At 45.4% G+C, this 27481-nt stretch overlaps 3 protein-coding genes across 8 annotated transcripts in view; 2 read left to right on the plus strand and 1 right to left on the minus strand.

The window, feature by feature from the left end:
• The first annotated feature begins 774 nt into the window (after window positions 1-774).
• On the plus strand, window positions 775-19936 carry LOC123513743 (NFX1-type zinc finger-containing protein 1-like). 5 transcript variants are annotated; one of them, XM_045271139.1, is made up of 14 exons: window positions 775-962; window positions 4110-4309; window positions 4723-7776; window positions 7928-8011; window positions 8409-8511; window positions 8908-9076; window positions 9632-9778; window positions 10384-11469; window positions 12129-12318; window positions 12652-12808; window positions 13191-13302; window positions 13799-14019; window positions 16616-16857; window positions 18263-19936. In XM_045271139.1, exons 3-14 carry the CDS (start codon window positions 4749-4751, stop codon window positions 19021-19023), a joined length of 6300 nt encoding a protein of 2099 aa, XP_045127074.1. In that variant the 5' UTR covers window positions 775-962; window positions 4110-4309; window positions 4723-4748; the 3' UTR covers window positions 19024-19936. The 5 variants fall into 5 exon arrangements, with proteins under 5 accessions (XP_045127074.1, XP_045127077.1, XP_045127075.1 ...); XM_045271142.1 differs by having other exon boundaries at window positions 4728-7776; XM_045271140.1 differs by having other exon boundaries at window positions 4147-4309.
• A 321-nt stretch (window positions 19937-20257) lies between these two features.
• Window positions 20258-27481, minus strand: part of LOC123513744 — a 34899-nt gene continuing 27675 nt past the window's right edge. For both annotated transcript variants that reach the window (XM_045271144.1, XM_045271145.1), the window contains exons 9-12: window positions 26952-27481; window positions 23937-24213; window positions 23516-23637; window positions 20258-21109 (exon numbers count right to left, since the gene is read on the minus strand). The exon at window positions 26952-27481 is cut by the window's right edge and continues 451 nt beyond it. In XM_045271144.1, the coding sequence (XP_045127079.1) occupies window positions 20780-21109; window positions 23516-23637; window positions 23937-24213; window positions 26952-27481 (1259 nt within the window). In that variant the 3' untranslated portion in view covers window positions 20258-20779. The remainder of the gene's footprint in view (window positions 21110-23515; window positions 23638-23936; window positions 24214-26951) is intronic.
• The window catches only part of LOC123513747, a 46202-nt gene continuing 40065 nt past the window's right edge, over window positions 21345-27481 (plus strand). The window contains exon 1 of the mRNA XM_045271148.1: window positions 21345-21570. Coding sequence (XP_045127083.1) covers window positions 21505-21570 — 66 coding nt within the window. The 5' untranslated portion in view covers window positions 21345-21504. The remainder of the gene's footprint in view (window positions 21571-27481) is intronic.

Genomic DNA, 27481 nt, shown 5'->3' on the forward strand with positions numbered 1-27481 from the left:
AGCACTGATGCCAAACCTTGCTCAACTCACACAGACACACACACACAGCACTTATAGTCAACAGATTAATACCAGTATACAGTGCTCTGTTACATATGTACAGAATAGTTATGAAACCCATGACTGATTAGACTTGGATATAAATATTATTGGGAGGTTTGTAGAGGAGCTGAACCTGAGCCTTGTGCTTTATGTGCAAGGCCGGGAGGTCACTCACTACAGCACTATGTACAATACTGCCCACTAATAGAAGAGTTCAGACCGTAGGGACACTGGAACCATTATGATATGATAATTTATTTCATAGATAATAATGTCATACCCAAAATCATTAAAAAACATCCACTGTTTGCCTATAGATGGTAAATAATGTGATACTGCAATAATATTTGTATTTTCTGTAAACTTTTTTTTATTTTGTTAAAATTGTACTGTACAATATTGTAATACTAATGGTTTAGGGAATAGTTGGCAAGATCCGACTTTTTCCTTTGTTGTAAAACAACAATAAAACTATTGAATTGAATTGAATTGAGAGAGAGAGAGAGAGAGAGAGGCGTGGAATTAACGAAGGTGGATCTCTCTCTCTCTCTCTCTCTCTCTCTCTCTCTCAGTAAAATGAAGTTAAATATAGTAAATTTCCGATTATATTTCCACAATTTTCTTTACACGTATATTTCCCTATCGTGTTTGTATGTCGATCTGTCTGTCTACCTCTACATTATGCATTATATCCCTTAGCGCTTTAAGAGAGAGAGAGAGAGAGAGAGAGAGAGAGAGCTGGCATGCACAATCAATATACGCATTAAGATTTTCCTATCCCGTCCCTGTCCAGTACGTGTCTGGTTCCACCGCCGCACCCCTGACTCAGCCTCACAGTCACACTCCCAGCTCAGTCGCTCCCGCAGTGGCACGGTGGTGGGTGACGTAAACTCTGGGCTGCTCTTTCTCCTGTTTTTACCGTGAGTTTCTCCCTGCATGCTTATTTCGACGATATACGGTGGTAAGGTGTGTGTCAAGTGTTTGGGAATGGGCGGAGCAGTTCTTACATAGCTTGAATAGTGAAAGAGATAAGTGTTTGACTGTTTGTTACTCGCCTCGGCTCAAGGTTGTCGTGAGTGCCTGTGTCTGCGCGTTTCCTGTGCGGGTGGTAAACTCAGTATTTTTCTCTGCTCTTGTGGCCTGTGGTGGTTGTGATGGTGATGGTGGTGGTGGTGGTGGTGGCGGCGGCTGTGACGTGGTATGTTATAATGTACGTGTGAAGGCAGTAGTAGTAGTCACGTGATAGTAGTAAGATAAGATAAGATAAGATAAGATAAGATGCTTTATTCGTCAAATTGTTTTACAAAAAGTAATACAAAATGAAATTCATTTTGGCATTAGAGCTTCTTAGTAGTTGTATACACATTAAAAAGATAGATAAAACGAGAGAAACAGGGAACATAAAATATTAACAAGAAACATTGCATAGGTTATTTTGTATAAAATGTAACATTGTTATAATATACATGTGATATCAAGTTGTCACCATCCCTATCATAAATCATCACCTACAGTTATCATGACAACTTAAAGCTAGAAGTTATAGTGATGATAGATGATTGAAAAGCAGAATGCTTTTCAGTAGTGGTGGTGCTATAATAGTGATGACATGCGCCTGTCATTTTCAAAGAAAGAATCTAGTTTGAACACCATCATTAATGAGAAACAACAACAAAAGAGCCTCAAAGAATGTGTTGGTGTGCACTGTCCCAGTATTGCTCATAATTGCTGTGATGATATGCGTTCATTGTATCCTACTACGGTAATTAACACTTAATTTGAAATTTAAAAAGTGCTCTTTTTGAGTAATTGAAAAATCTAATAATTTGTCTACAAGGTTTGTAACAGTAATCCTTTTTATATGTTTGCTTTGTATTTATAATGAATGGGTGTACGAGAAAATTGCCTGAGAAATCAAGGTGTAGGGCCACTTAAAAAGGTTCAGAACCATTGATGTAAGCGTATTACTCCTAATAGTTTATGATTTGTGATATGTAAATGGTAATTAACTATTTTACTGTATTAATTATATTTGTGAAGATGTAGATTTTTTTTTATCAAGAGAAATATAAATATTTTTATATTTATAGGAATATTAACGAAATTTATACTTCCATTCTTTTTTTTTTTATACCATGTGGGCTTTTCACGGGAATTTATGGTCTAAAGGGGATACTGTTTGGGGTATCTTATATCTCAAAGCCCACCCGCTAGGAAACCGTTGCCCCGAGTGAGGAAGCCCAACCTACACTCGGACCGTGGACAGGATTCGAACCCGTGCGCTTGGAGACCCCACGGACCCCAAAGCGCGCATGGTTCCACTGTACTCTCTCTCTCTCTCTCTCTCTCTCTCTCTCTCTCTCTCTCTCTCTCTCTCTGAAACTTAACTCTTTCAATACTGGGACACATTTTTACCTTGAGATTTGTGCACAATTAATACATTTTATTAATTAACATTTAGGTGGGTTCACACGTGCCAAATTACAACTGTTTTCTTACTTACGTAGAGTTTCCGACTCGCAATCGGCGCCTATCGACTGCAGAATGAATAGCAACATGTTGGTCTTGCTAGTCGATTTGCGACTTTGTTTACGTGGAGACGTCACGGAGTTAGTTTTGAAAATGTGGTCTCCACAGATAGAGAAGATGTTAGAGTTGCCGAGGGAAAAGAACACATCTGGGACTCAAGAAATTAAATATACAGTGAAAAGCTTGCGCAGATCGTCATTGGAGTAAATAACTACCACTCTACAAGAACAGTTTCCCTCAATGCAGGGAGGTGTTGGCGGTGAGGATTGAACATATAACAACATAAATAATAGGATAACAAAGGGCCACCAGGGCCCATCTAGGTTATCATGTATCAGTCGCACAGCGACCTCATCATCAGTACTTAAAGATACACTTACAAGTACACAATACATTATATACTAATTCTAAATATTTGGCCCATTAACAGGGCTAAGTCCTGCAGCGAAATCCTCTACAATTTGTGGTCCCCATACATGGGGATCATGTCTTGTTTAACTATAGTAAATTTCTTATAAAAACTATCATGCAGTGCTATACATAATTATAAATCTAATAAATTTAAGTGCTTATCTAATCTGTTTTTAAACATTGTCAAACTAGTGCTATTTACAACCCTCTCTGGCAATGCATTCCAGAAGTCTACCACCCTATGACTAAAGAAATATTTTCTTATATCTAACCTGCAGCCTTGCTTTCTAATCTTCCTGCCATGATTTCTAGTCCTATTTCCCTCCTCTAAGGTAAAGAAAGATCTCACATCTATGTAGTTTGTATCTGAGAACATTTTAAATAACTCTATCATATCCCTCTTATACATCTCCTCTCAAATGAAAACATGTTTAATTCCTTTAATCTATCTCTATACTCCAGGCGCTTTAATGCTGGTATCATCCTAGTTGCTCTTCTCTGAACTGCTTCTAACATGTTGATATCCTGCCTATAGTGGGGTGACCAGGCCTGTATGCAATACTCTAAATGGGGCCTAACATAGGAATTATATAAGCTACGCACCACTTCCTTACTTTTATAACTAACATTTCTATTTATAAAACCCAGGATCCTATTTGCCCTATTTCTTGCTTCTAAACATTGCTTTGAAAATTTCATAGTCCTGTCTATCACTACTCCTAAATCCTTTCCTTCCTCTACTGCCTCTAGCCAACATCCCTCCATCTCATAGCTAAAGTTTGTGTTGTCTTTACCTAAATGCATAACCTGACACTTTTTAGAATTAAACTCCATCTGCCACCTGTCTGCCCATGCTATCAGCCTGTCCAGGTCTCGTTGTATTCTGTAATTGTCCTTTTCACCCTGTACTGCACATGCTATCTTAGTATCATCTGCAAACTTTGATACTTTGCTACTAATTCCTATATCTAAATCGTTAATGTACACCAAGAAAAGAAGAGGTCCTAGCACTGAAGACTTGTCACCATTTAATTTGATTGCAGTTGTGCTTAATCTTAAGTTTAACAATTTTCTTATGAGAAATGTAGAGTGTGGTAGACATTTCTTTCTTTCCTTCATATTCACAGGCATTTTCTTTTCTGTTGACTTCCGGTACGCCAAAAGAAGAGCAACCACCGCTTCATCATCGTCACTGGAGGAACACAGCTTGGCTCGCAGCTGTTGTTTGTTTACCTTCACTTCCCGCCAAGGCGTCAGCTAGTCCATACTTTCCAGGCGCTACATGTGACACTCCGACCTGGAGGGACGAGGCGGAAATTCTACGCACGTAAGAAAACAGTCGCAAATTGGCACGTGTGAACCCGCCTTTAGTAAGGGTCAGAAGTCTTTACCATATTAATCACCCACAGTTTCTGAAGCTGTATGAAATCACCAGATAATAAGCAAAACGAATATGGAAACGCGTCATGGTACTCAAGAGGTTAACAATGTCTCTTGAACTCTTTCTATCTGTGCTAACATTAGTACGGTAGCAGTATTGTACAACCATTACCTATTAATATACTGGTAAAACATAAAATGATAATGGGCAACTTGTCACGAAAAGTGTGTGCGGGGAAACAGTGTACTACATTCCCTGCAGTCTTATAAGTGTGTGTGTATGTGTTGGTAATAATGTAATAAGCAGACAGCAATACTGAGTGGCAGTCTTCTTGAATAACACTTACCTTCCCCTTGCAGAGCAGCAGTGAGGGGCACACCTCATCATGTACCGGGGCAATGGCTTTTCACAGGCAGCTGGTCAAGGCTCCCAGTCACAGAACTACCAGGGGCATGGCAGGGGTTCCAGAGGGTTCAGAGGTGGCAGGGGGAGGGGGAGGGGGGGACAAGGGTGGCGCAATGGCCAGGGGAACAACCGAGGTGCCGTCAGCATGGAATCCCTGAGCCTGAGGTCAAATTTTGGCGACTGGGGCAGCGGCAGCAGGAGGCACAATGCTAATGACAGAGAGCAGCGGAGTTCTGATGATAGGGAAAACTGGAGGCACAATTCAAGTGACAGAAATAGACAAGGACAGAACTCTGGTGACCAGAGTACAAGAAGACCTTATTTTGCTCCACGAGGTGGTGCAGGGGGCAACACAGCACACCACGACAGACAACATCCTGAAGGTAACGAACAGAACCCTCCTAAGTACAGGAAGCAGAGGAAGTGCCCAATAAGCTTGAATGACCTGGACAGACTGGCAACACAGCAGCCTGATGTAGTGGTTCTTGAGCTGTTGAATGAGAGGTCTGGTTTTTTTGTGTTGACTGAAGTAAGCGACATCCGGCCCAAACAAGTAGATAAGGCGTTGATGGTGCTGGCTCGGGCCACCACCTCCCAGGCTCTGATGGATAGCGTGTATGAGCTCCTCAACAAGTCATGTTCAAAAACCTTTGTGGCAACGCTGATGAACTATTCCTTTACACTGAAGCGACAGTTCCCAGAAAAGGGTCCCATATTCTTCGCTCACCTGCACACTATTCTGGAAACCTTCTGCAATGGAATGATTAATACTGCCATCCATCGCCTCATAAATCTTGTTGACAGCTGCCACTTCACCCTGACTGCCTTGGAGGTGGAGGGACATGTGGAGGAGTACTTGGTGAACAAATACAAGCTCCTGCTGGAGCGGTTGAATGAGGCAACAAAGAAATGGCACCAGGAGAAGGACATGAACAAGCAGGACATCCGGCAGAGGAGGGAGGCCGAGATGGACAACTTGGAGCCACCTGATGACTTCCGGGAAATCTCTGTCCTGCCCACCCCATTGGACATCATGGACACCAAGCGGCCCTTCCTGCGGCGCAATATGGTGCAGGGACGCTACGTGGACAGTCAGCACTATTTGGATGTGCAGTTCCGGCTGCTGCGGGAAGACTTTGTGCGACCACTGAGGGAGGGTATCAACCAGTTCAGGAGCAACACCAAGGGCCGCCTAATGGACATCAGGGTGTACCGCAATGTCACCTACATTGGCTCTAGGCTAGAACGGCTGAAGCTTTTCCATGAGGTTCGCATCGGAAATATGAAGTCCGCCAGGCTGGAGAATTCCCGCCGCCTCATGTATGGCAACCTTGTGTGCTTCAGCAGTGACAACTTTGCCTCCATGATCCTGGGCTCTGTGGCCGACCGCAATGCCGATCGCCTCAAGGATGGGGTCATCGGGGTAGACTTTGATACCGACATCAGCGAGCATGACATGTCCCGCCCTTTTGTGATGGTGGAGTCCCGGGCATACTTCATGGCCTACAAACACGTGCTGCAGGCCTTGAAGGAGATGCCCAACCAGGTCCCCATGGAGATGTATGTGGTGGAAGTGGAGCCACTCATTGACCCCCCACAGTATTTAAATGTGGCAGCTGGGGAAGTGTACGACCTGAGAATCATGAGGAATAAAACTCTCATGAAGAGGTCTGAGGCCTTGAACAACTTCTTCATGCATAAGGAGGCTGAGGAGGAGCAGCAGCATGGCGAGGAGATTGGGTACAAAGAGATGCGTCTGCGGAATGTGGTGATCACGGATGACTTGGCCTTCTGGCCCTCAGAAAACACCTTGGGCCTGGACAGCTCCCAGCGCAGGGCCCTGTACAGCGCCCTCAACCATGAGCTGGCCATCATCCAGGGACCACCCGGCACAGGCAAGACTTTCATTGGCCTGAAGATCGTGCAGACCCTGCTGCACAACAGTGATGTGTGGAAAGACAAGGACAACCCCACACCCATCCTGGTGGTGTGCTTCACCAACCACGCCCTGGATCAGTTCCTGGAGGGCATGACCTCCTTCACCAGCAGCATTGTGAGAGTGGGCTCCAGGACCAAGAGTGAGAACATTGATCGGTTCCAGATCAACCGCCTGGTGAAGAGTGTGGTGCAGACACGCTCCATGCCGCACAGCATCCACTCCCAGAAAGTGGACATCTCTAATGACCTGCGGCGCCTGGAGTTGGCTATCGGCTTATGCCGCCAGATTGACCAAGAGTGTAAGGCACCAAGGGGCATCTTCAGCCTGGATGTGTTTGAGAAAAACATCATCCCAGCCCACATCCTCCAGCAGCTCCACAGTGTTGAGTACAGTAACAAATTGACACACTGGTTAAGCATGAATTTCCAGCCTGGGAGTGCTGGCCAGCAGTCTGCTGTGTCAGCAGCCAAGGGCCAAGGAGCCCTGCCACAGGAGGCAAGATCCAAACCAGAGAATGAGATGGATAAGGATGAGGAGGAGAGGAAGGACAACGAAGAATTCATTGGGCTGGAAGAGAGGGACAGGATGATTGATGATGACTGGGAAGAGTCTGTGCCCAATGTCAAGATAAATCCAGTGAAGTTTGAGGTGTTGATAGACGAACTGGAATGTGAAGTGAACAGCCTGATGTCTCAGGAGCAAGACGAGCGGACCTACCTGGAGATCATGATCCGCAGTGGCTTGCTGGAGGCAATCAAGTATGGCCTGACCTTACCGGTGAACAGGAGGGAGGTGGAGATCCTCCAGGCTCAAACTCAACTTAACATATGGAAACTTGAACCTCAAGAGAGGTGGCAGCTGTACAACCACTGGGTGGCCCAGCTCCAGAGACAGGTTCGGCCCACATGGCTGAGCATGACTGCAGAGTTCCAGAAGAGAGTGAAGACCCTGGAGGCGACAAAGAATGCCGAGTATCTGTACGCCATGAGGAGGGCAGCAGTGGTGGGCATGACCACCACGGGTGCTGCACAGTACAACAAGATCCTGCAGGACCTCGCACCAGCCATTGGTAAGCTGCCACCCACCACTTGCTCACCACTTTATCCTTTCACTGGTTCCTCAGTTTGTGTTTGTCACTTTCACTCAAAGGCTTGAAATGTATACAGTAAATCTGAATAATGTGGTTACCAGATAAGCTGACCAATGTTGAATGTTTACAGTTGTGATTGAGGAAGCTGCAGAGATCCTGGAGTCACACGTCATCTCGTCCCTCACAGCAGAGTGCAAGCACCTCATCATGATAGGTACTCCTCAGGGTGACTGCTGGGGGTGAGGCTGAGGTTGCCCTGATAGACACACAGGCACACACAGACCAGTTGGATACAGGCAAAGGCAGATACAGACTAAATAGACACACAGACAAAGAGACACTAGATACAGACCTCCACTACTTTTAAAGGATATAATTCAGTGTTTCATGATCTTTTCTACCCCCTGATTCTGACTAACATGTAGTCCTAGAGAGTTCAGGTGCAGTGTTGTCACAAAAATAGCACAAAGTCTAGTACTGCTTGGTCCTTCATTGCATTCATTCTCCAAAAAAATCAATATACCAGCTAATTATTTCTGGAATCTTGGAAAATAGTGGTGATGAGAGGAGAGAGCAGAGCATTTCAGAATATAAACTTGATTGTCTTGCAGGGGACCACCAGCAGCTGCAGCCAAGTGCCACAGTGTATGAACTGGCCACCAAGTATGGCCTGGAGACCTCACTGTTTGAACGCCTCATTAAGAATGGCTTGGCGTGAGTATCTATTACCCATTACATTCTTTATTTTCATTGATTTGTTTCCCTGTAAGAGAGACACTGGCTTAGGAAAATATAAAGGAAGAAAAGCCCCCATAAAGGTTTTAGTTCCTAGAGAGATTGGCCAGAAGTATTATTTAAAACAGGTCTAGTGAGGGGCCCTAGCTTATGGAAACGGAAGAAAAAAATGAATAAATGGCCTACAGAAGTGTCACGTATTAAAGAAAATGGCTAGAAGGATCATCCAAAAATTGCCCCATACTTCTCAGTAGATTTGCTCGCTTAATGCATTGCTGTCTGCCTCCTGATAGAATATAGATTAACTACCTTGCTTCTCACTACACTTCTACCTTGCAAATAGAAAGTGGGATAGAAAAGAGGTGTTGTTTACAGGTATGAAACTCTGGAATATCAACACCGCATGCGTCCATCCATCTCAAGACTCCTGGTGCCTTCCATCTATCCCTCCCTGAAGGACCACCCCTCTGTAAACGAGTATCCAAGTGTGCTCGGACTCACTCATGATGTGTTCTTCATTGCACACAACCAGATGGAACGCAAGGTGTGTGCTTTGTGTGTTTGGTGCTGCAGTGGGTGTATTTTGTGTGTTTGGTGGTACGGGTGTGTTTTGTGTGTTTAGTGGTGGAACGTGTGTGTGTGTGTGTTTAGTGTGTTTGGTGGTGGAACTGGTGTGGTTTGTGTTTATTGGTAGCATTGGTGTGTGGTATTTGTGTTTGGTGTTAGAATGGGTGTGTAGTTTGTGTGTTTGGCATTAGAATGGGGGTGTAGTTTGTGTGTTTGGTGCTGCAATAGGTGTGTTTTGCATGTTTGATGATGGAACTGGTGTGCAGTTTATATGTATTTGGTGCTGGAACAGATGTGTGTGTGTGTGTGAGAGAGAGAGAGAGAGAGAGACTATATTTTGTGTGTTTAGTGTTGGAACTGGTATGTGGTTTGTGTGCTTGGTGGTGGAACAAGTGTGTGGTTTGTGTGTTTGGAGGTGAAGTGGGTGTAGTGGAAGGTGTTGGTGGGCTGTGATGTTTATCTGTGATGTGGTGATGTGTTTAGCATTGTGTTGTGAGGGTGTGGCAGTGACTTGGTGAATGTTCCATTGCAGGAGTGTGATGACAACAGCAGCCACGAGAACCAGTATGAGGCAGAGCTGCTGATTGGTCTGTGCCGCCACCTGTTGCTGCAAGGCTATGACCCTGCTGACATCACCATCCTCACTGCGTACTCTGGCCAGTTCTTCTTGTTGCGGCGGGTGAGTGGGGGGTGAGAGGTGTGGTGGTGCACTCCCTCCTGGCCCTGTGTGGTGGGTGTGCTGTCATTGTGTTGGTGGTTTGTAATGATGCTGGAATACCTAAGTGTTTTCACCCAAAGGTTTGCCTTAGTTAGTGGAGGACAGGTTTAGTTTAATTGAGTTTGTTGATTTCACTGCTGATTCCTTCACTGTGTGGCTTAGTGGATAAAGTGGTGAGCTTGGAATCGGGCAGATGTCCATGCATATGTTCGAATCCCAATATGTACCACCTTGATGCTTTGCCATTTGTAGAGTGGTTTAAAGTTACCTACATGTCACCATGATACCCAGGTTCTAGGTGGTTACACCAGAGATGCGCTTGGGTGTTGATATGGGTCCTAATATGGCTACCACTGTAAATAAAATTGCCTGTGCCACTAATGGGTGCAAGCTGAACAGCAATTCCAGTACTCTTCAAGCTACCTACAGGTGCTATAGGCCAGGATTTTAAAAAATCATAAAAAGTATTATGGTTAGGAGGAAGTATCTACGGCACAGATGTAAATGGTGCCATAGTGAGGCAACTAAAGTCATAGCAGCTGAGTGTTGTCTTTGTCTGTCCTCAGCTGCAGCGGCAGGACCCGGTGTGTGATGGAGTGCAGGTGTGTGTGGTGGACAACTACCAGGGGGAGGAGAACAAGATCATCCTGCTGTCCCTGGTGAGGAGCAACCCTGAGGGCAAGGTGGGCTTCCTGCGCACTGACAACCGGGTGTGTGTGGCACTGTCCCGTGCCAAACATGGTCTTTACATCACCGGCAACATGGACCTGCTGAGCCAGTCCAGCGACCTGTGGAAGAAGGTGAAGGCAGACCTGGCCCAGAGCGATGGCATCGGAGAGGCTCTGCCGCTGCGGTGTGAAAACCATCCCCACCAAATCACCCTCGTGTCCTCAGGTCAAGACTTCCTCACCAAGAGTCCTGAGGGAGGCTGCACGCTGGTGTGTGACAGGCAGCTGCCGAACTGCCGCCACCCATGCCCCCAGGTGTGCCACATTGCTGATCCTGACCACCACAACTACAGATGTCGGGTGCCATGCCCCAAGGTGCTGTGCCGCCTGGACCACAAGTGCCCCAAGCAGTGCTGGCAGGAGTGTGGACCATGTATGGTCATTCGTACCAAGCTCCTTCCCTGCGGCCACAGCCACAAGATTCCCTGCCACGTGTCCCGTGCCTCCTACAAGTGCCCCACGCAGGTGGAGAAGGTGATCCCTGCCTGCCAGCACCAGGTCACCATGCCCTGCCACCAGGATCCTGCTCTGTTCACATGCCCCGAGGACTGTGACACGCGGGTGGACTGCGGCCACAAATGCAAGAATAAGTGTCACCGCACCAAGGACCCCGACCACAAGCTGTACCTCTGCATGGAGCCATGTGCCAGGATCAACGCTGGCTGCTCCCAGAAGCACCCATGCCTCAAGAAGTGCTACGTGGAGTGTGGCCCCTGCATGGAGAAGGTGAAGAAGATGCTTCCCTGCAGACATGAGGCCAAGGAAGTCGAGTGCTCCCAGCCTGCCGAGGAGGTCCAGTGCAACCAGAAGTGCCGGAAGATCCTGCCATGTGGCCACCACTGTAAGAGGCTGTGCTACAATGAGTGTGGGGGCTGTGAGGTGCTGGTGAGGAAGGAGGTGCCTACCTGTGGGCACACTATTCATGTAAGTGTTTGCAGTAGCTTCTTTTACACCCATCACCTGAATGTCTTCCCTCACTGCATCCTCTTCTCTTCTCTCTTCCTTGTACCCATACATGGAGATGAGGAGGTATATGTGACAACAGTAGCTGGGAAAATGACTGACTGTGATTAATTTCATTCTTCTTTTTCAAGTCCACATTTATCAATGTAAATATATGTCGTATCAACAACAAAAAAGGAAAAATGAGGATTCCTCTCTCCTCCCTATCTCTCATAGGAACATCATAATTGATTATGGTCAGCTGATTTTCTCTCTCTCTCTCTCTCTCTCTCTCTCTCTCTCTCTCTCTCTCTCTCTCTCTCTCTCTCTCTCTCTCTCTCTCTCATATCATGAAAGGGTATAAACAAAAGGAAATAAGGAACGTATTTTCAGAGATGATAGCCAGGTTCTGAAGAGCACTTCCTGTGTTAATGTAGAAATCTTGTTGATCTGTCACCAGAATTGTACAGACCCTCCTTAGGAACTCACGTAGTACCACCTAGAGCCCTTTGAAAGCAGTGGAGTTGTGGCACAGAAGTATTTCTGTGTGTGGTCGCACATGTCCAGATGAAATAAGATACAGAATAAAGATATGAAAGACTTGTTGGGAAGGAGCACTTAGATTCATCTACACTTTCAAGATTGCCTGCAGGAAGCCAGCCACCTCAGGGGAGTGTGATGGTCCGTGTCCCAAGAAGCTACTGTGTGGACATGGATGCCAGCAGAAGTGCAAGGAAAAATGTACCACCAACTGTCCCGCGCTGGTGATAACCAATGAAAGGTGTCCCAGGAACCACGTGATCCAACTGCCATGTCACCTGAAATCCAAAGGTAGGTCACAGGTTTCCCAGGTCAGGTCAGTCAGGTCTCGCAGGGTAGCATGACACCCCTGCAGCCACTCCCCACCCTAGACTGTCACTTGATGTTACTCTGGTTACAGTGAATAGAGGTGGTGTTGTAGGAAGGGAGTATCTGGAAGTAACTTTTTATCTTTTTATTTTGAAAAATATGGATGCAAACTTCATGGTAGAAAAGATGAACTGCTGTCATGATTAAATTAAAGGTGTATTGAGAGAGAGAGGGGAGTGTGTGTCTTTGTCAGTATTAAGGAACATAAGTAACATGACTGAACTGTGATGTGATGATGTGAATGTCTGTGTGTAGTGCAGGGTGAGACAGCCTGGGAACACTGCAGTGAGCCATGTGGCCAGACGCTGAGCTGCGGGCACCAGTGTGTGGGGACGTGTGGTCAGTGTCTGCACGGCCGCCTGCACAAAGCCTGCAATGAGCAGTGTGACAGAGCACTTGTTTGTGGCCACACGTATGTAATCTTAACCTCTGTTCTGTCACCTCTCTTCCATGTCCTAGCTTGTATGGGCCATGGACAAACTTGTGGCTTAGTACTGGTGGGTCTTGCTGTGAGTAGATGTGGTGTGTGTTAGTAGTTATTTGTTCCTTACATAACCACAGCATAGGTTTTCCTCATCTGAACTTGCTGAGGTCACTAATCACCAATGTCTCAGATAAGAGATTGATTTAAAGAAGTTTTTGTGTCAAGTTTCCACAGTTGTATCTTTTCTGGACTTGCTAGAGTGGAGTTGATGGTTTGAAATAAAAATTATGTTGTTTATTTTATTAATGGGGTTATTGTACTAGTGCTGCTGCTGCTACATGTGAAGGAAACATTAATGTGTGTTTTCCAGGTGCAAGTACCCATGTGGCAAGTCCTGCCCGCCCTGCCAGGAGGAGTGTTGCTGGAAGTGTACTCACAGCAAGTGTCGCAATAAGTGTGGGGTACCTTGTAATCCCTGTCTGGTGAGGACAAGTAATGGTGATGAAGATAGAGTCATTCAAGAGTCCTAGCACTGTAGTTCTTGTGGTGCTGTAGGTGACTTTGCCCTGAAATAGATTAGAACATAAGAAAATGAGTGAAGTTGCAGGAAGCAATCAGATCTACATGTGGCAGTCCCTGTTTGTAGTTTGCCAGTAACTAATAGATGATAATAAGCAGAATAAAAGCTACAAGAATAGTTTAAATAATAAGGAGAATAAAAGCTACAAGAATAGTTTAAACAGGACAGACAGATTAGCTCTTAAGATGCTGTAGGTGACAGTCTGGTTGGAAAAATTCATAGATTACCAAGAACTAAGGAAGAAACAGGTAAGCATTTCAAAAAATAAAAAGACCAGACAGTTTGTAGATTTTTACCAAAAACTAAGGAAGAAGTAAGCAGTTAGAAAAAGACAGACACAGTTTGTAGATCTCCCCAACAACTGAGGAAGAAAACTAATACCTTCTTTGTATACTCAGGAAAAGTGTGAGTGGGGGTGTCAGCATGTCAGATGTGGCAAGAAGTGTGGTGAGAAGTGTGGGAGGAAGCCGTGTGATCAGCCATGCTCAAAGAAGCTGAAGTGTGGCCATGACTGTACTGGGTTCTGCGGCGATCCGTGTCCACCTCTCTGCCGAGTGTGTGACCTGGAGGAGCTGACCGAGTTCTTCCTGCTGGGGAATGAGGACGACCCTGAAGCACGGTGAGGGGTAGGGAAAGTAAAAGGGAATATTTGTATGGTGAGAGAGAGGAAAAGGAAAAAGAAAAAAGGAATATTTGTATGGTAATGCAATGGGAAAGGAAAAGGGAAAAGTATAAAGGAAATATTTGCAGGGTGAATATGAAAATGGAAAAGTAAAAGTAAAGGGAATGTTTGCAGAGTTAGGCAATGGAAAAGGAAAAGAAAAAAGTACAAAGGAAATATTTGCATGGTGAGGGAAGGCAAAGAGGAAAGGAAAAAAAAAAAGACAAGGAAGTATTTGCATGTTAAGAGAATAGGCAAGGAAAAAGAAAAAAAATATTTGTAAGGTGAGGAAATGTTGAGAAAAGGCAAGAAAAACTAATATTCATGGTAATAGTGCTTGAGAGTCACTTTAGCTGAAGATGCATGGTGAGAGGATCATGATGGGTAGAAAATGGGTTTGTATACACAGGGTAGCTCAGACAAAGCAGCATATTCTGAAATGCTTATTTGCTTCATCTCTACTATATCCTAAAGCCTTTAATTGAAGCTACACTGGCTTGAAATGGTGTTTTTACAATTCTAGTGATAGATCAACAAGATTTCTATATTATCAGGAGAAACACTAGATTCTATTTAATCATCTCTAGCATGTAAAGTAGTCATGGTTAAGAAAGAGAGAGAGAAAGAGAGAGAGAGTGAGTGTGTGTATGTTTCACTGTTTGATCTGGTGCAGTCTCTGGTGAGACAGCCAGACGTTACCCTACGGAACAAGCTCAGAGCTCATTGTTTCCGATCTTCGGATAGGCCTGAGACCAGGCACACACCACACACCGGGACAACAAGGTCACAACTCCTCGATTTATATCCCGTACCTACTCACTGCTAGGTGAACAGGGGCTACACATGAAAGGAGACACACCCAAATACCTCCACCCGGCCAGGGAATCGAACCCCGGTCCTCTGGTTTGTGAAGCCAGCACTCTAACCACTGAGCTACCAGGTGTGTGTGTGTGTGTGTGTGTGTGTGTGTGTGTGTGTGTGTGTGTGTGTGTGTGTGTGTGTGTGTGTGTGTGTGTTAAAGGGTTTGAGCAAGGCTCATAGTGACGTGTCTCCATATCTACATTTACCAAACTTTTCCTTAAATTTGGGCACACATTCTGTTGTTACAATCTCTTCACTTAATTCATTCCAGATGTCCACCATCCCTTGGGGAAAATTGAACTTCTTAGTGTTCCTCAGACACTGACTTTTCATGACTTGGAATGTTCTCTTGTTCGTCTATCTCCATCCTCTGTCAGTGATACCAGGTCTTGTCTATCTATCTTTTTCATACGGTTTACTAACTTATACATTGTTATTAGGTCTCCTCTTTCCCATCTATCCTTCAATGTTGGTAGATCCATTTTCTTCAATCATTCTTTGTAGGGAAGATCCTTTATTTCTTGGACCATCTTTGTAGCTGTCCTTTAGATTCTTTCTAGTTTCTTGATGTCTTTCTGCCTATGTGGTGACCATACCACTGTTGCATATTCTAGTCTAGGTCTTATGATAGTGGTTATGATCTTTTTCATCATACTCTTATCCATGTAATTAAACTTGTGTGTGTGTATTTACCTAATTGTATTTACCTAATTGTAACATACGGGAAAAGAGCTATGCTCGTGTTGTCCCGTCTCCATATCTATTAATGTCCAGCTTTTTCTTAAAATCATGAATATTCCTTGCGTTGACCACTTCCACGTCTAAACTATTCCATGCTTCCACCCTTCTATGAGGGAAGCTATATTTTTCACATCTCCTATAAGTGGCCATTTTAGTTTTTTCCCATGCCCTCTCGACATTCTTCCATTCCACATACACAGATCTTCCCTATCCATTTTTTCCATGCCAATCATCACTCTGTGTATTGCTATCAGGTCTCCCTTTCTTCTGTTTTCCAGGGTTGGAAGTTGCATTCTTTTCAGTCTGTCTTCATAAGTCAAATCTCTTAAGTCAGGCACCATTTTCGTTGCAGCCCTCTGTACTTTCTCTAGTTTCCTTATGTGTGTGTGTGTGTGTGTGTGTGTGTGTGTGTGTGTGTGTGTGTGTGTGTGTGTGTGTGTGTGTATTTATCTAGTTGTATTTACCTAGTTGTAGTTTTATAGGGCCTGGGATTTATGCTCATGTGGCCCCATCTTCATATCTACAGTTATCCAATTTTTCTTTAAAACTATGCACATTCGCTGACACCACATCTTCAATCAAACTGTTCCACGTCTCAACACATCTTTGTGGGAAACTATATTTCTTAACATCTCTCAGACATCTTCCCTTTCTTAGCTTTTTACTATGCGATCTTGTGCTTTGAATGTCATATTCTTCTCTCAGGATCAGTTTCTCATTATCCACTTGGTCCATTCCGTTGATCAATTTATAAACTTGTATCAGATCCCCTCTCTCCCTTCTCTTTTCCAGGGTTGGTGTGTGTGTGTGTGTGTGTGTGTGTGTGTGTGTGTGTGTGTGTGTGTGTGTGTGTGTGTGTGTGTGTGTGAAAGTGAGCAGTACATTATCAAACATGGATATAGGCACAAATCACACATCATTTGTACTATTAGCTAATCTTTTAATGGTGTAGGTTTGTGTGGCTGGAGGACTGTGGCCACTGCATTGAGGCTGAGGGGTTGGAGATGTGGCTGACAAAGGAGAGTGGAGAGATCGGTATGAAGGCCTGTCCTAGATGCAGGAATGCCATCTACAACAATAAGCGACACCAGCATCTGATCCTGCAGGCATACGAAGGAGTGCAGGCCATCAAGAAGAAGTACTACAGCATCCACAGTACCATCAAGAAGAAAGACATTGAGCTCTTCTTGCAGGGTAAGGCTGGGGAGGGAAGAGTAAGGATGCAGTGGTTCCAAAACTCTCTTGTCTTATAACAGATTCTAATTTTGTGGTTCCTTAGCTATCTTGCAACACGCAATTTTGCTTCTATAAGACATAACATAACATAACATAAATAATAGGATAACAAAGGGCCACCAGGGCCCATCTAGGTTATCCTGTATCAGTTGCACAGCGACCTCGTCATCAGTACTTAAAGATACACTTACAAGTACACAATACATTATATACTAATCCTAAATATTTGGCCCATTAACAGGGCTAAGTCCTGCAGCGAAATCCTCTTCAATTTGTGGTCCCCATACATGGGGATCATGTCTTGTTTAACTATAGTAAATTTCTTATAAAAACTATCATGCAGTGCTATACATAATTATAAATCTAATAAATTTAAGTGCTTATCTAATTTGTTTTTAAACATTGTCAAACTAGTGCTATTTACAACCTCTCTGGCAATGCATTCCAGAAGTCTACCACCCTATGACTAAAGAAATATTTTCTTATATCTAACCTGCAGCCTTGCTTTCTAATCTTCCTGCCATGATTTCTAGTCCTATTTCCTCCTCTAAGGTAAAGAAAGATCTCACATCTATGTAGTTTGTATCTGAGAACATTTTAAATAACTCTATCATATCCCCTCTTATACATCTCCTCTCAAATGAAAACATGTTTAATTCCTTTAATCTATCTCTATACTCCAGGCGCTTTAATGCTGGTATCATCCTAGTTGCTCTTCTCTGAACTGCTTCTAACATGTTGATATCCTGCCTATAGTGGGGTGACCAGGCCTGTATGCAATACTCTAAATGGGGCCTAACATAGGAATTATATAAGCTACGCACCACTTCCTTACTTTTATAACTAACATTTCTATTTATAAAACCCAGGATCCTATTTGCCCTATTTCTTGCTTCTAAACATTGCTTTGAAAATTTCATAGTCCTGTCTAACACTACTCCTAAATCCTTTCCTTCCTCTACTGCCTCTAGCCAACATCCCTCCATCTCATAGTTAAAGTTTGTGTTGTCTTTACCTAAATGCATAACCTGACACTTTTTAGAATTAAACTCCATCTGCCACCTGTCTGCCCATGCTATCAGCCTGTCCAGGTCTCGTTGTATTCTGTAATTGTCCTTTTCACCCTGTACTGCACATGCTATCTTAGTATCATCTGCAAACTTTGATACTTTGCTACTAATTCCTATATCTAAATCATTAATGTACACCAAGACAGTAGGGTGACTAATGAGGCTGTAACTTAAATGGTTGTTTCTTTCTTGTATCAGACCTGGACACACCCTCTGCAGTGTTTCATTACCTTGTGTTGACCCTCTGCTGTCTTGCAAGTCTCCTCATACTCTTGTTTTGAATTTGCTTCCAGATCCAGAAGTGATTGATAGATACAAGTCTCAAGTGCTTAAAATTCTGAAGAAGATGGGAAGTGAAGCAAAGAGAGGAAATCCATTTAACAAACTAAGTGAGGATGAGAAGAGTCTATGTCACTTCCAGGCACAGGTGCTGAAGAAGGCTGCCGACATTGCCAAGCAGGCACGTGGCAGCACATCCAGCCCTGCACACAAGCTGCAGGCAGTGCTGGGCAAGGTTGACGGCCTGGTGGCACAGGTGATGGAGAAGACCACCACCATCTCAGACCAGATGAAGGAGGAGGTGACATGTGAGCTGCAGCGCCTGGCCATCCTGCCCGCCTACTGCACCTTCTTGGAGAAGACCACCTCTTACCAGAACTCAAGCATAATGAGACTGAAGGCCGAACTGGGGAAGTTGATGAACCCCACGGAGAAGTACAACCAGAAGCGGGACGACAAGGTGAGGGCGCTGCTGAAGGAGAGTGAGAAGTACGTTGGTGGCCTTGGCATCAATGACAATGAAAGGTTGATGATACTGAAGGCCATGAACCTCCGCAATGGACACTGGTACAAGTGCCCCAATGGACACGTGTACTGCATCACTGAGTGTGGGGGTGCCATGATGGAGAGCACCTGCCCAGAGTGTGGGAGTAGAATTGGCGGTGGCAGTCACACACTGAGGTCAGACAATGCAGTGGCCACAGAGATGGACGGGGCCAGGCACTCTGCGTGGTCAGAGCAAAACAACATGGCCAATTTTGTCCTTGATGATTAACTTACCATCAGCAAGAAGTCTGGTCAGTCAGTCAGTCAGTTGGTCATTCAGTCAGTCCCAGGTTTTCATCAACTATTCAATGCCTTGTTGTAATTGCTCTTCATAGATGTAAAAGCCACTGGAGTTCTCAAGAGAGGTTTCCTGGTTCGAGTAATGATGAGGAATCAGTGTGGGCCCAGTCTGGAATGATTCAATGCCGTATCTTTACTTAATCTAGTGTGGTAGAGGAAGATTTGAGAAGGATGTACAGAGGGAGGAAGCCGACTGCCACTGCAAGAAGTATTGTGAGGCAGATACAGTGTGATACAGGATACAGTTAACCCGATCTAACCTAATATTTTGCACCATTTATATCTGTAGTCATAGGAAGTTTTAATAAAAGATAAAACTTCATTGCTCTGTATGATGTCTCTGAGGGTCATCTGAGCTTGCATTGCCTGTTTTATTAAGCTTTGTCAGAGTGAGTCACAAAGAGAAATTAGACATGAAGATCAATGTGTGGAATATTGGTTTTTATTTTACTGTTAACATTTTTTTTTTGCAAGTTGCTTTTATTTGTTTTTATCTATTATTCTTTGAGTGTCAAGAATTTTTTATTTATATTTTTTATCTTTTTAATCCTAAGCTTTCTTGTACGTCTGTCAGTATTGTATAATAGTTATCTATTTGATATTTAGTAATGTTTCGTTAGTTAATGATTACCTGTGTTTGATGCCAGTCATCTCTCAATATTAAGTAAGTTATATGAATTCATTTTGAAAAATTATAGCATTATTTCTTTTTACAATTCACTCCAGCATACCAAAGTAATCCGTGTGATAATGTGTGTATCAGGGAGATAATAACTATAGACACTTTATATTGACCTTTAAATGCATATGTGGGTGTGTGTTAAATAAAATTGGTAGTCAAGTTTGGTGTTTTTCAGTGACATGGAGGGAGTGGCAAGAACAAACAGGAGTGATGCTCATTACATGATTCTGAAAGGCTCTACTCTCACCATAAACACTTTCAAAGCCACAGAGATCATTAGCTGGACTCTCAAGAATGTTTTTTTCCTATTATTACTGAAGAAATCATGTTTGTCTGTCACCAGAACCGTAGAATACACTTTTAGATCCCTGTGTGGGTTCAACAAAAGCCTTGAAGTAGTGGAGGTGCAGCGCTAGTGCCTCTGGATAGGGTGATAAAGACAAACCAGCACTGAGCGGATGTAGAGACAGAAAGAGACAGGTTTCATATACAATGATATATGTATTTCAGACCTGCTGGCAGGCTGCAGGACAGACATGCCATTTCTCACAGCAAAAATATTTTGACACCAAAATATACTCGAGAACACGCATGTGTGTGTGTGTATGTATGTATCACATCCCTTGTCTCACCATTTGCCGATCTGACTTATCTAGATGGCTATCTTGTATATGTTCTCTCTCTCTCTCTCTCTCTCTCTCTCTCTCTCTCTCTCTCTCTCTCTCTCTCTCCTTGGTCCCGTAACACATCTACTACAGATGCTTGTCTTTAGTTAAGTGTTCTCTTTTGTGTGTGTGTGTGTGTGTGTGTGTGTGATATGCTTTTCTATATAACACAGAAGCCTACACGTGCCTCGCCGTGCAGACAGGGTACGGGCAAGGCAACACATCCTGGCGCACCCTTAGGGCGGCGCGGCGCGGGGCGGGGTAGCTGGCGGCCTGCGACCAGCGACACCGCGAAGGGCAGGGAGGGCCTCGGGGGAACAATGTGAGTGTCGCGAACGTTAGGACTCCCTGTCAGAGGCGTCATGGGCATCAGGGAAGCAGAGGAGCGGCACTGGCGGCGGCAAGAGATCAGGGTGGAGATTTGGGGGGATCTGAGGCAGAGCTGGTGAGGGCACTCTTCTGCGGGTCGGAGAGTACGGGGGCGGGGCTGTGTGCTGCTGTGGGGGCGCCGTGGTGGGTCCTGAGGCGCTGAGGGAGGTGACGGCTGCCATGGCACCACCTAGAGAGAGGCTATCCCCGGCAGGCTGTCTGGAGGCTACCTTGAGGTGCAACGCGGCATTTGGAGTGAGACCCAACTCCGCCATTGTGGCCTCGCCCTGCTCCAACACCTGAAACATGCCCAGATAAAATTACTCTCTCTCTCTCTCTCTAGCTGAGTTGAGTTGATTGTAGGAAGTGTTGCCTGGATTTCGGTACTTCCTGATGTATTTACTGTTTTTGGCTTTGGCTTTTGTCTGAGTCTTTAACTGTAACCACGTAATTATCTAAGTTTTTTACTTATGTTCTCTTATATTTAAAAAAAAAAAGATATGAAAACATTAAGTTCATAATTACGCGCGCACTATCACAGCATACCCACTCGTCTCTTATTGGTTACGGGTAGCTGCGCAACACGTGATTGGCTGAGAGGAGCGACCACGTGTGGGGAACAGCAGGATGCAGGAACACTCATCAGTGACAGACGGCGAAGAGAGAAGGAGGAGGTGTTTGCCTGACCTACACCATGTTTAGTGCTTTACTCTACTCATCCCAGGAGGTTAGGTTACGCTGGCCAGGACATCGGTGTGTGGTGAGTGTGTGTTCATGTAGATAGCCTCCATGTTGGTGTTTATGTATATTTACGACCCTATTCTGAAAAGCTCTACGTACTCTCCCAGACTCCCACCACCGCCATGAATATTTTCAAAGGCCACACATGATTAACGGAATTCTCGTCAGTTTTTCTCCAGCCAGTCATGTATAAATCTTATTAATATATCACTAGAACCATACAACACCCTCTTAAACCCGTGTAACTTCAACTAGAGCCTTGTGAATGTAGTATTACGTTAATGTGGAAATATTGTTAATCTGTCACTGGAACCGAAAACAAAAATAAAGATAAACGAACTAAATTAATAAGACAAATGCTTAAAAGCTGATGTGCCTTCAATAATATTACAGCCTATGGAATGTCGTGGAAGGGGGGGGCGGGGAAGCGTTTGAGAAGTATGAGACTACGGGTGTTGCAGAGACAATGTTGGGGGTTAGGGATGTCTTTGTGCTAACCTTATTGTTTATGTTTTTCAATTCAATATTCTGGATGTGTCGTGAGTCGTGATTATGGCCCATATTCTGAAACGCTTTACTCTCTCACCATCACTGCTTGCCAAAGAATCCAGTTAAAGATACTCGTGTTTCCAAGAGTATTTGTATGGTTCTGACGATAGATTGGCAAGAATTCTAGTTTTTAAAAGGAGAAATTGTCTTGAAAACTCGGCTAGTTCTCTCTGTGGCCTTGGAAAATTGTAGTGAGAGGGGAAGGCGTTTCTGAATATAAGGACGTATATATATCTAATGACTTTTTTCTTTTTCCATCTTGTCTTAATGTGAATCATAATTGGTGCTTTTGTGGCATAACCTTTGTGTTGTTTTTTTTAACCCTTTCAGTACTGGGAGACTTTTTTTTATCTTGAAATTTGTGTACCATTAGTTAGACCGTTTTATTGATATTAGGACGGGTCTATGGAGGTCGGAAGATAAATAGCCACAGTCTTCACTATTTGAATCCCTTACATAAGTTTCTGAAGCTGTATAAAGGCACCAAGTAGTAAACAGAATGAATATGGAAACGCGTCACAGTACCGAAGTGGTTAATGCAGGTATTTGAGCGAGAAACGGGTCTTTTTAGTTGTTTTTGTTGCCCTTGGTCAGATTGTCCCCTAACATGAAAAAAAAGGAAAATAAATGAATGTACTGTAAAATATAGCTAAAAAATAACCTTCGTATTGTTTTTTGAATGCAGTTATTATTATTATTATTATTATTATTATTTTATTTATTTATTTATTTATTTATTTATTTATTTTTTTTTTTTGCAAGATGAAAGAAGCGAATGTACACAAATTGGCGTAAAAATAACCCAGGTGTTGTTGTTTTGATGGAGTTGTTGTTTCAGCGTCATACATATTGCGTGTACAACTACCATGGCCTCCTTCGTTGTGGTAATTTATCGACGCAGTGTTTTGGAGCAAATTTCTCGTGGTAATGTTAATGAATTGTCTGGCGTTGATGCATTTACTCATTTATCCACTCATTAATTCACCTGCCACTCATTTATCCACTCATTAATTCACCTGGCACTCATTTATCCACTCATTAATTCACCTGGCACTCATTTATCCACTCATTAATTCACCTGGCTCTCATTTATCCACTCATTAATTCACCTGGCTCTCATTTATCCACTCATTAATTCACCTGGCACTCATTTATCCACTCATTAATTCACCTGGTACTCATTTATCCACTCATTAATTCACCTGGCACTCATTTATCCACTCATTAATTCACCTGGCACTCATTTATCCACTCATTAATTCACCTGCCACTCATTTATCCACTCATTAATTCACCTGGTACTCATTTATCCACTCATTAATTCACTTGGCCTCACCTGGTAGTCAATTATCCACTCATTAATTCACCTGGGACCTGTTCTTCATTCATTCACTCATTAATTCACCTGGCCTCACCTGGTACGGGTAGGTCTTCACGATAAGGAAGTCCTCATTGTCTCCCCGGTAGGACTTGAGGTATGAGCGCAGCGTGTTCAGGGTGTCAGATGCCTTCAGTTTGATGAGGTAAGTCTCGCTACCTGTGATTGGAGAGAGGAAAGATAGTGTCTGAGTTCTCTTATTACTACTACTACTACTACTACTACTACTACTACTACTACTACTACTACTACTACTACTACTACTACTACTACTACTACTACTACTTCTACTTCTACTTGTATTCTAGAACTAGTTAGAAATACAAAGTTTCTCATGCTATTATTATAATCTTCCTTTTTAGCAGTAATGTGTGCCCATTTGCATATAAATCTCTCTCTCTCTCTCTCTCTCTCTCTCTCTCTCTCTCTCTCTCTCTCTCTCTCTCTCTCAACCTTACCATTCTCAACCTTGATTCGTAAGGTAGTTCTCGTGGGACCGTGGTCATGGTGATGGTGGTGGTGGTGATGGTGATGAGGTGTCGTGGTGGTGGTGACGACAGCAGCTGCGGCGGCGGCTGTGGTGGCGGTGGCTTCTTGGTGGGTGTCCGTAGTGGTGATGGTGGTGGTGGTGTGGTGTTGATCCTGAGAGTCCGCCTCGTTGCTCTCCTGACTCTCACCTGCCTCGTCCAGCACAGGTGTGTGTACCAGAGTGAGGGAGTTCTTGCGGGAGGGGCCCTGGCACGGTACAAGTGACCACATGAACACAACATACCAGAAGATAAGGGTCCGTATTCAGAAACACTTTACTCTCATCACGACTATTTTCTAAGGCCACAGAAATGATTAGCGGGATTTTCAAGAGTGTTTCTCCACTTAATAATGCAAAAAAATTGTCATTCTGCCCCTTGAACAGTAGAAACACCTTAAAAACCTCGTGTAAATTTAGATAGCGGGATTTTCAAGAGTTTCTCCAGTTATTGATGTAGAAATCTTGTCACTGTGCCTCTAGAACCGTAAAAAGCACCTTAAAAACTCGTGTCAGTTTAGATAAAGCCGTTTGAAATAGTGGAGGTGAAGCGCAGAAGTGTTTGAGAATACCAGCCAATCACTGACACCAAACAACACGTGGCACGATGGAACCTGGTGATTGAATTAGACTGAATGAAAGGAGGTTCACCACAGGCAGATATGCAACTACTAAATGAAACACACACACACACACACACACACACACACACACACACACACACACACACACACACACACACACACACACACACACACACACACACACACACACACACACACACACACACACACACACACCATGAAAAGAAACATATAAGGAAGTTGGAGAGACTACAAAAAATGGTTACAAGAATGGTTCCAGAATTTGAAGGGATGACATATGAGGAGAGATTAAAGGCTATGGATCTACCAATCCTGGAACAGAGAAGGGAGAGAGGGGATCTGATACAAGTTTATAAATTGATCAATGGAATGGATCAAGTGGATAATGAGAAACTGATCCTGAGAGAAGAATATGACATTAGAAGCACAAGATCGCATTGTAAAAAACTGAGGAAGGGAAGATGTCTGAGAGATATTAAAAAATATAGTTTCCCACAAAGATGTGTTGAGACGTGGAGAAGTTTGAGTGAGGAAGTGGTGTCAGCAAAGAATGTGCATAGCTTTAAAGAAAAATTAGATATGTGTAGGTATGGAGACAGGGCCACACGAGCGTAAAGCCCAGGCACTGTAAATACACACACACACACACACACACACACACACACACACACACACACACACACACACACACACACACACACACACACACACACACACACACACACACTGGATGTGTGTGTGGGTGACCAGCAGACGACCGTGGTGAATAGCACACCATCATCATTTTCATTAGTGTGTCATGAGGGTGGGCAGGGTGTCATGAGGGTGGGCAGGGTGTTATGAGGGTGGGCAGGGTGTCATGAGGGTGGGCAGGGTGTCATGAGGGTGGGCAGGGTGTCATGAGGGTGGGCAGGGTGTCATGAGGGTGGGCAGGGTGTCATGAGGGTGGGCAGGGTGTCATGAGGGTGAGCAGGATGTCATGAGGGTGGGCAGGGTGTCATGAGGGTGGGCAGGGTGTCATGAGGGTGGGCAGGTGTTATGATGGGTAGGTGTCATGAGGGTGAGCAGGGTGTCATGAGGGTGGGCAGGGTGTCATGAGGGTGGGCAGGGTGTTATGATGGGTAGGGTGTCATGAGGGTGAGCAGGGTGTCATGAGGGTGGGCAGGGTGTTATGAGGATGGGCAGGGTGTCATGAGGGTGGGCAGGGTGTTATGAGGATGGGCAGGGTGTCATGAGGGTGGGCAGGGTGTTATGAGGATGGGCAGGGTGTCATGAGGGTGGGCAGGGTGTTATGAGGATGGGCAGGGTGTCATGAGGGTGGGCAGTGTGTCATGAGGGTGAGCAGGGTGTCATGAGGGTGGGCAGGGTTTCATGAGGGTGGGCAGGGTGTTATGAGGTGGGCACATGAGGATGGGCAGTGTGTCATGAGGGTGGGCAGGGTTTCATGAGGGTGGGCAGGGTGTTATGAGGGTGGGCAGGGTGTCATGAGGGTGGGCAGGGTGTCATGAGGGTGGGCAGGGTGTCATGAGGGTGGGCAGGGTTTCATGAGGGTGGGCAGGGTGTCATGAGGGTGGGCAGTGTGTCATGAGGGTGAGCAGGGTGTCATGAGGGTGGGCAGGGTGTTATGAGGATGGGCAGGGTGTCATGAGGGTGGGCAGGGTGTCATGAGGGTGGGCAGTGTGTCATGAGGGTGAGCAGGGTGTCATGAGGGTGGGCAGGGTGTTATGAGGATGGGCAGGGTGTCATGAGGGTGGGCAGTGTGTCATGAGGGTGGGCAGGGTGTCATGAGGATGGGCATGGTGTCATGAGGGTGGACAGTGTGTCATGAGGGTGGGCAGGGTTTCATGAGGGTGGGCAGGGTGTTATGAGGGTGGGCAGGGTGTCATGAGGGTGGGCAGGGTGTCATGAGGGTGGGCAGGGTGTTATGAGGATGGGCAGGGTGTCATGAGGGTGGGCAGTGTGTCATGAGGGTGGGTAGGGTTTCATGAGGGTGGGCAGGGTGTTATGAGGGTGGGCAGGGTGTCATGAGGGTGGGCAGTGTGTCATGAGGGTGGGTAGGGTTTCATGAGGGTGGGCAGGGTGTTATGAGGGTGGGCAGGGTGTCATGAGGGTGGGCAGGGTGTCATGAGGGTGGGCAGGGTGTCATGAGGGTGGGCAGGGTGTTATGAGGATGGGCAGGGTATCATGAGGGTGGGCAAAGTGTCATGAGGGTGGGCAGGGTGTTATGAGGGTGGGCAGGGTGTCATGAGGGTGGGCAGGGTGCCATGGGATGAGTAGGGTGCCATTAGGGTAGGCAAGGTGTCATGGTGGACAGGGTGGGCAGTTTGGGGTGGGAGCCTCACCATGAGCATGTCGGCGACCTCCTCCCTGAGGTTGACAATCTTGCCGTTCTTGACGACACACGTGGGCACCTTGGCCAGGAAGTCCTCCACGGAGGTGCGCCGCTTCCTCAGGCTCTCCACGTCGTAGGGGTCGCCGGCCATGACGCCCAGGCTGCCGCGCCGCATGTGGTTGCCGTTGGAATCGAAGGTGTCGTCGGTGAGGAGGAAGGCCGTGCGGTTGATGCGGTTCCACTCCAGCGGGTGCTTGGCGGTGGCGCGGCGGCCCAGGTCCAGGTCCAGCGTGGTGCGGGCCAGCTCGCTGCTGCGCCGACACTCTGACCCCCTGCGGCACTGGTGTGTGCGGTGGTCAGACCCGCGCCGCCCCTCCGCCTCCCGCCTGGGCTCCCGCCGCGTCCCGCCCACTGCCGCCGCCACCGCCGTGATAGCCGCCACTGGTGTCACTGCCTCCGCCGGTCGCCACAGCTCACTGCCACGCCTGCCGCCCTCACCGCCCCGTCCTTCACTGCCACGCCGTCCCTCACTGCCACCGC

The sequence above is a fragment of the Portunus trituberculatus genome, chromosome 36, assembly GCF_017591435.1.
Source record: "Portunus trituberculatus isolate SZX2019 chromosome 36, ASM1759143v1, whole genome shotgun sequence".
Taxonomy (NCBI): domain Eukaryota; kingdom Metazoa; phylum Arthropoda; class Malacostraca; order Decapoda; family Portunidae; genus Portunus; species Portunus trituberculatus.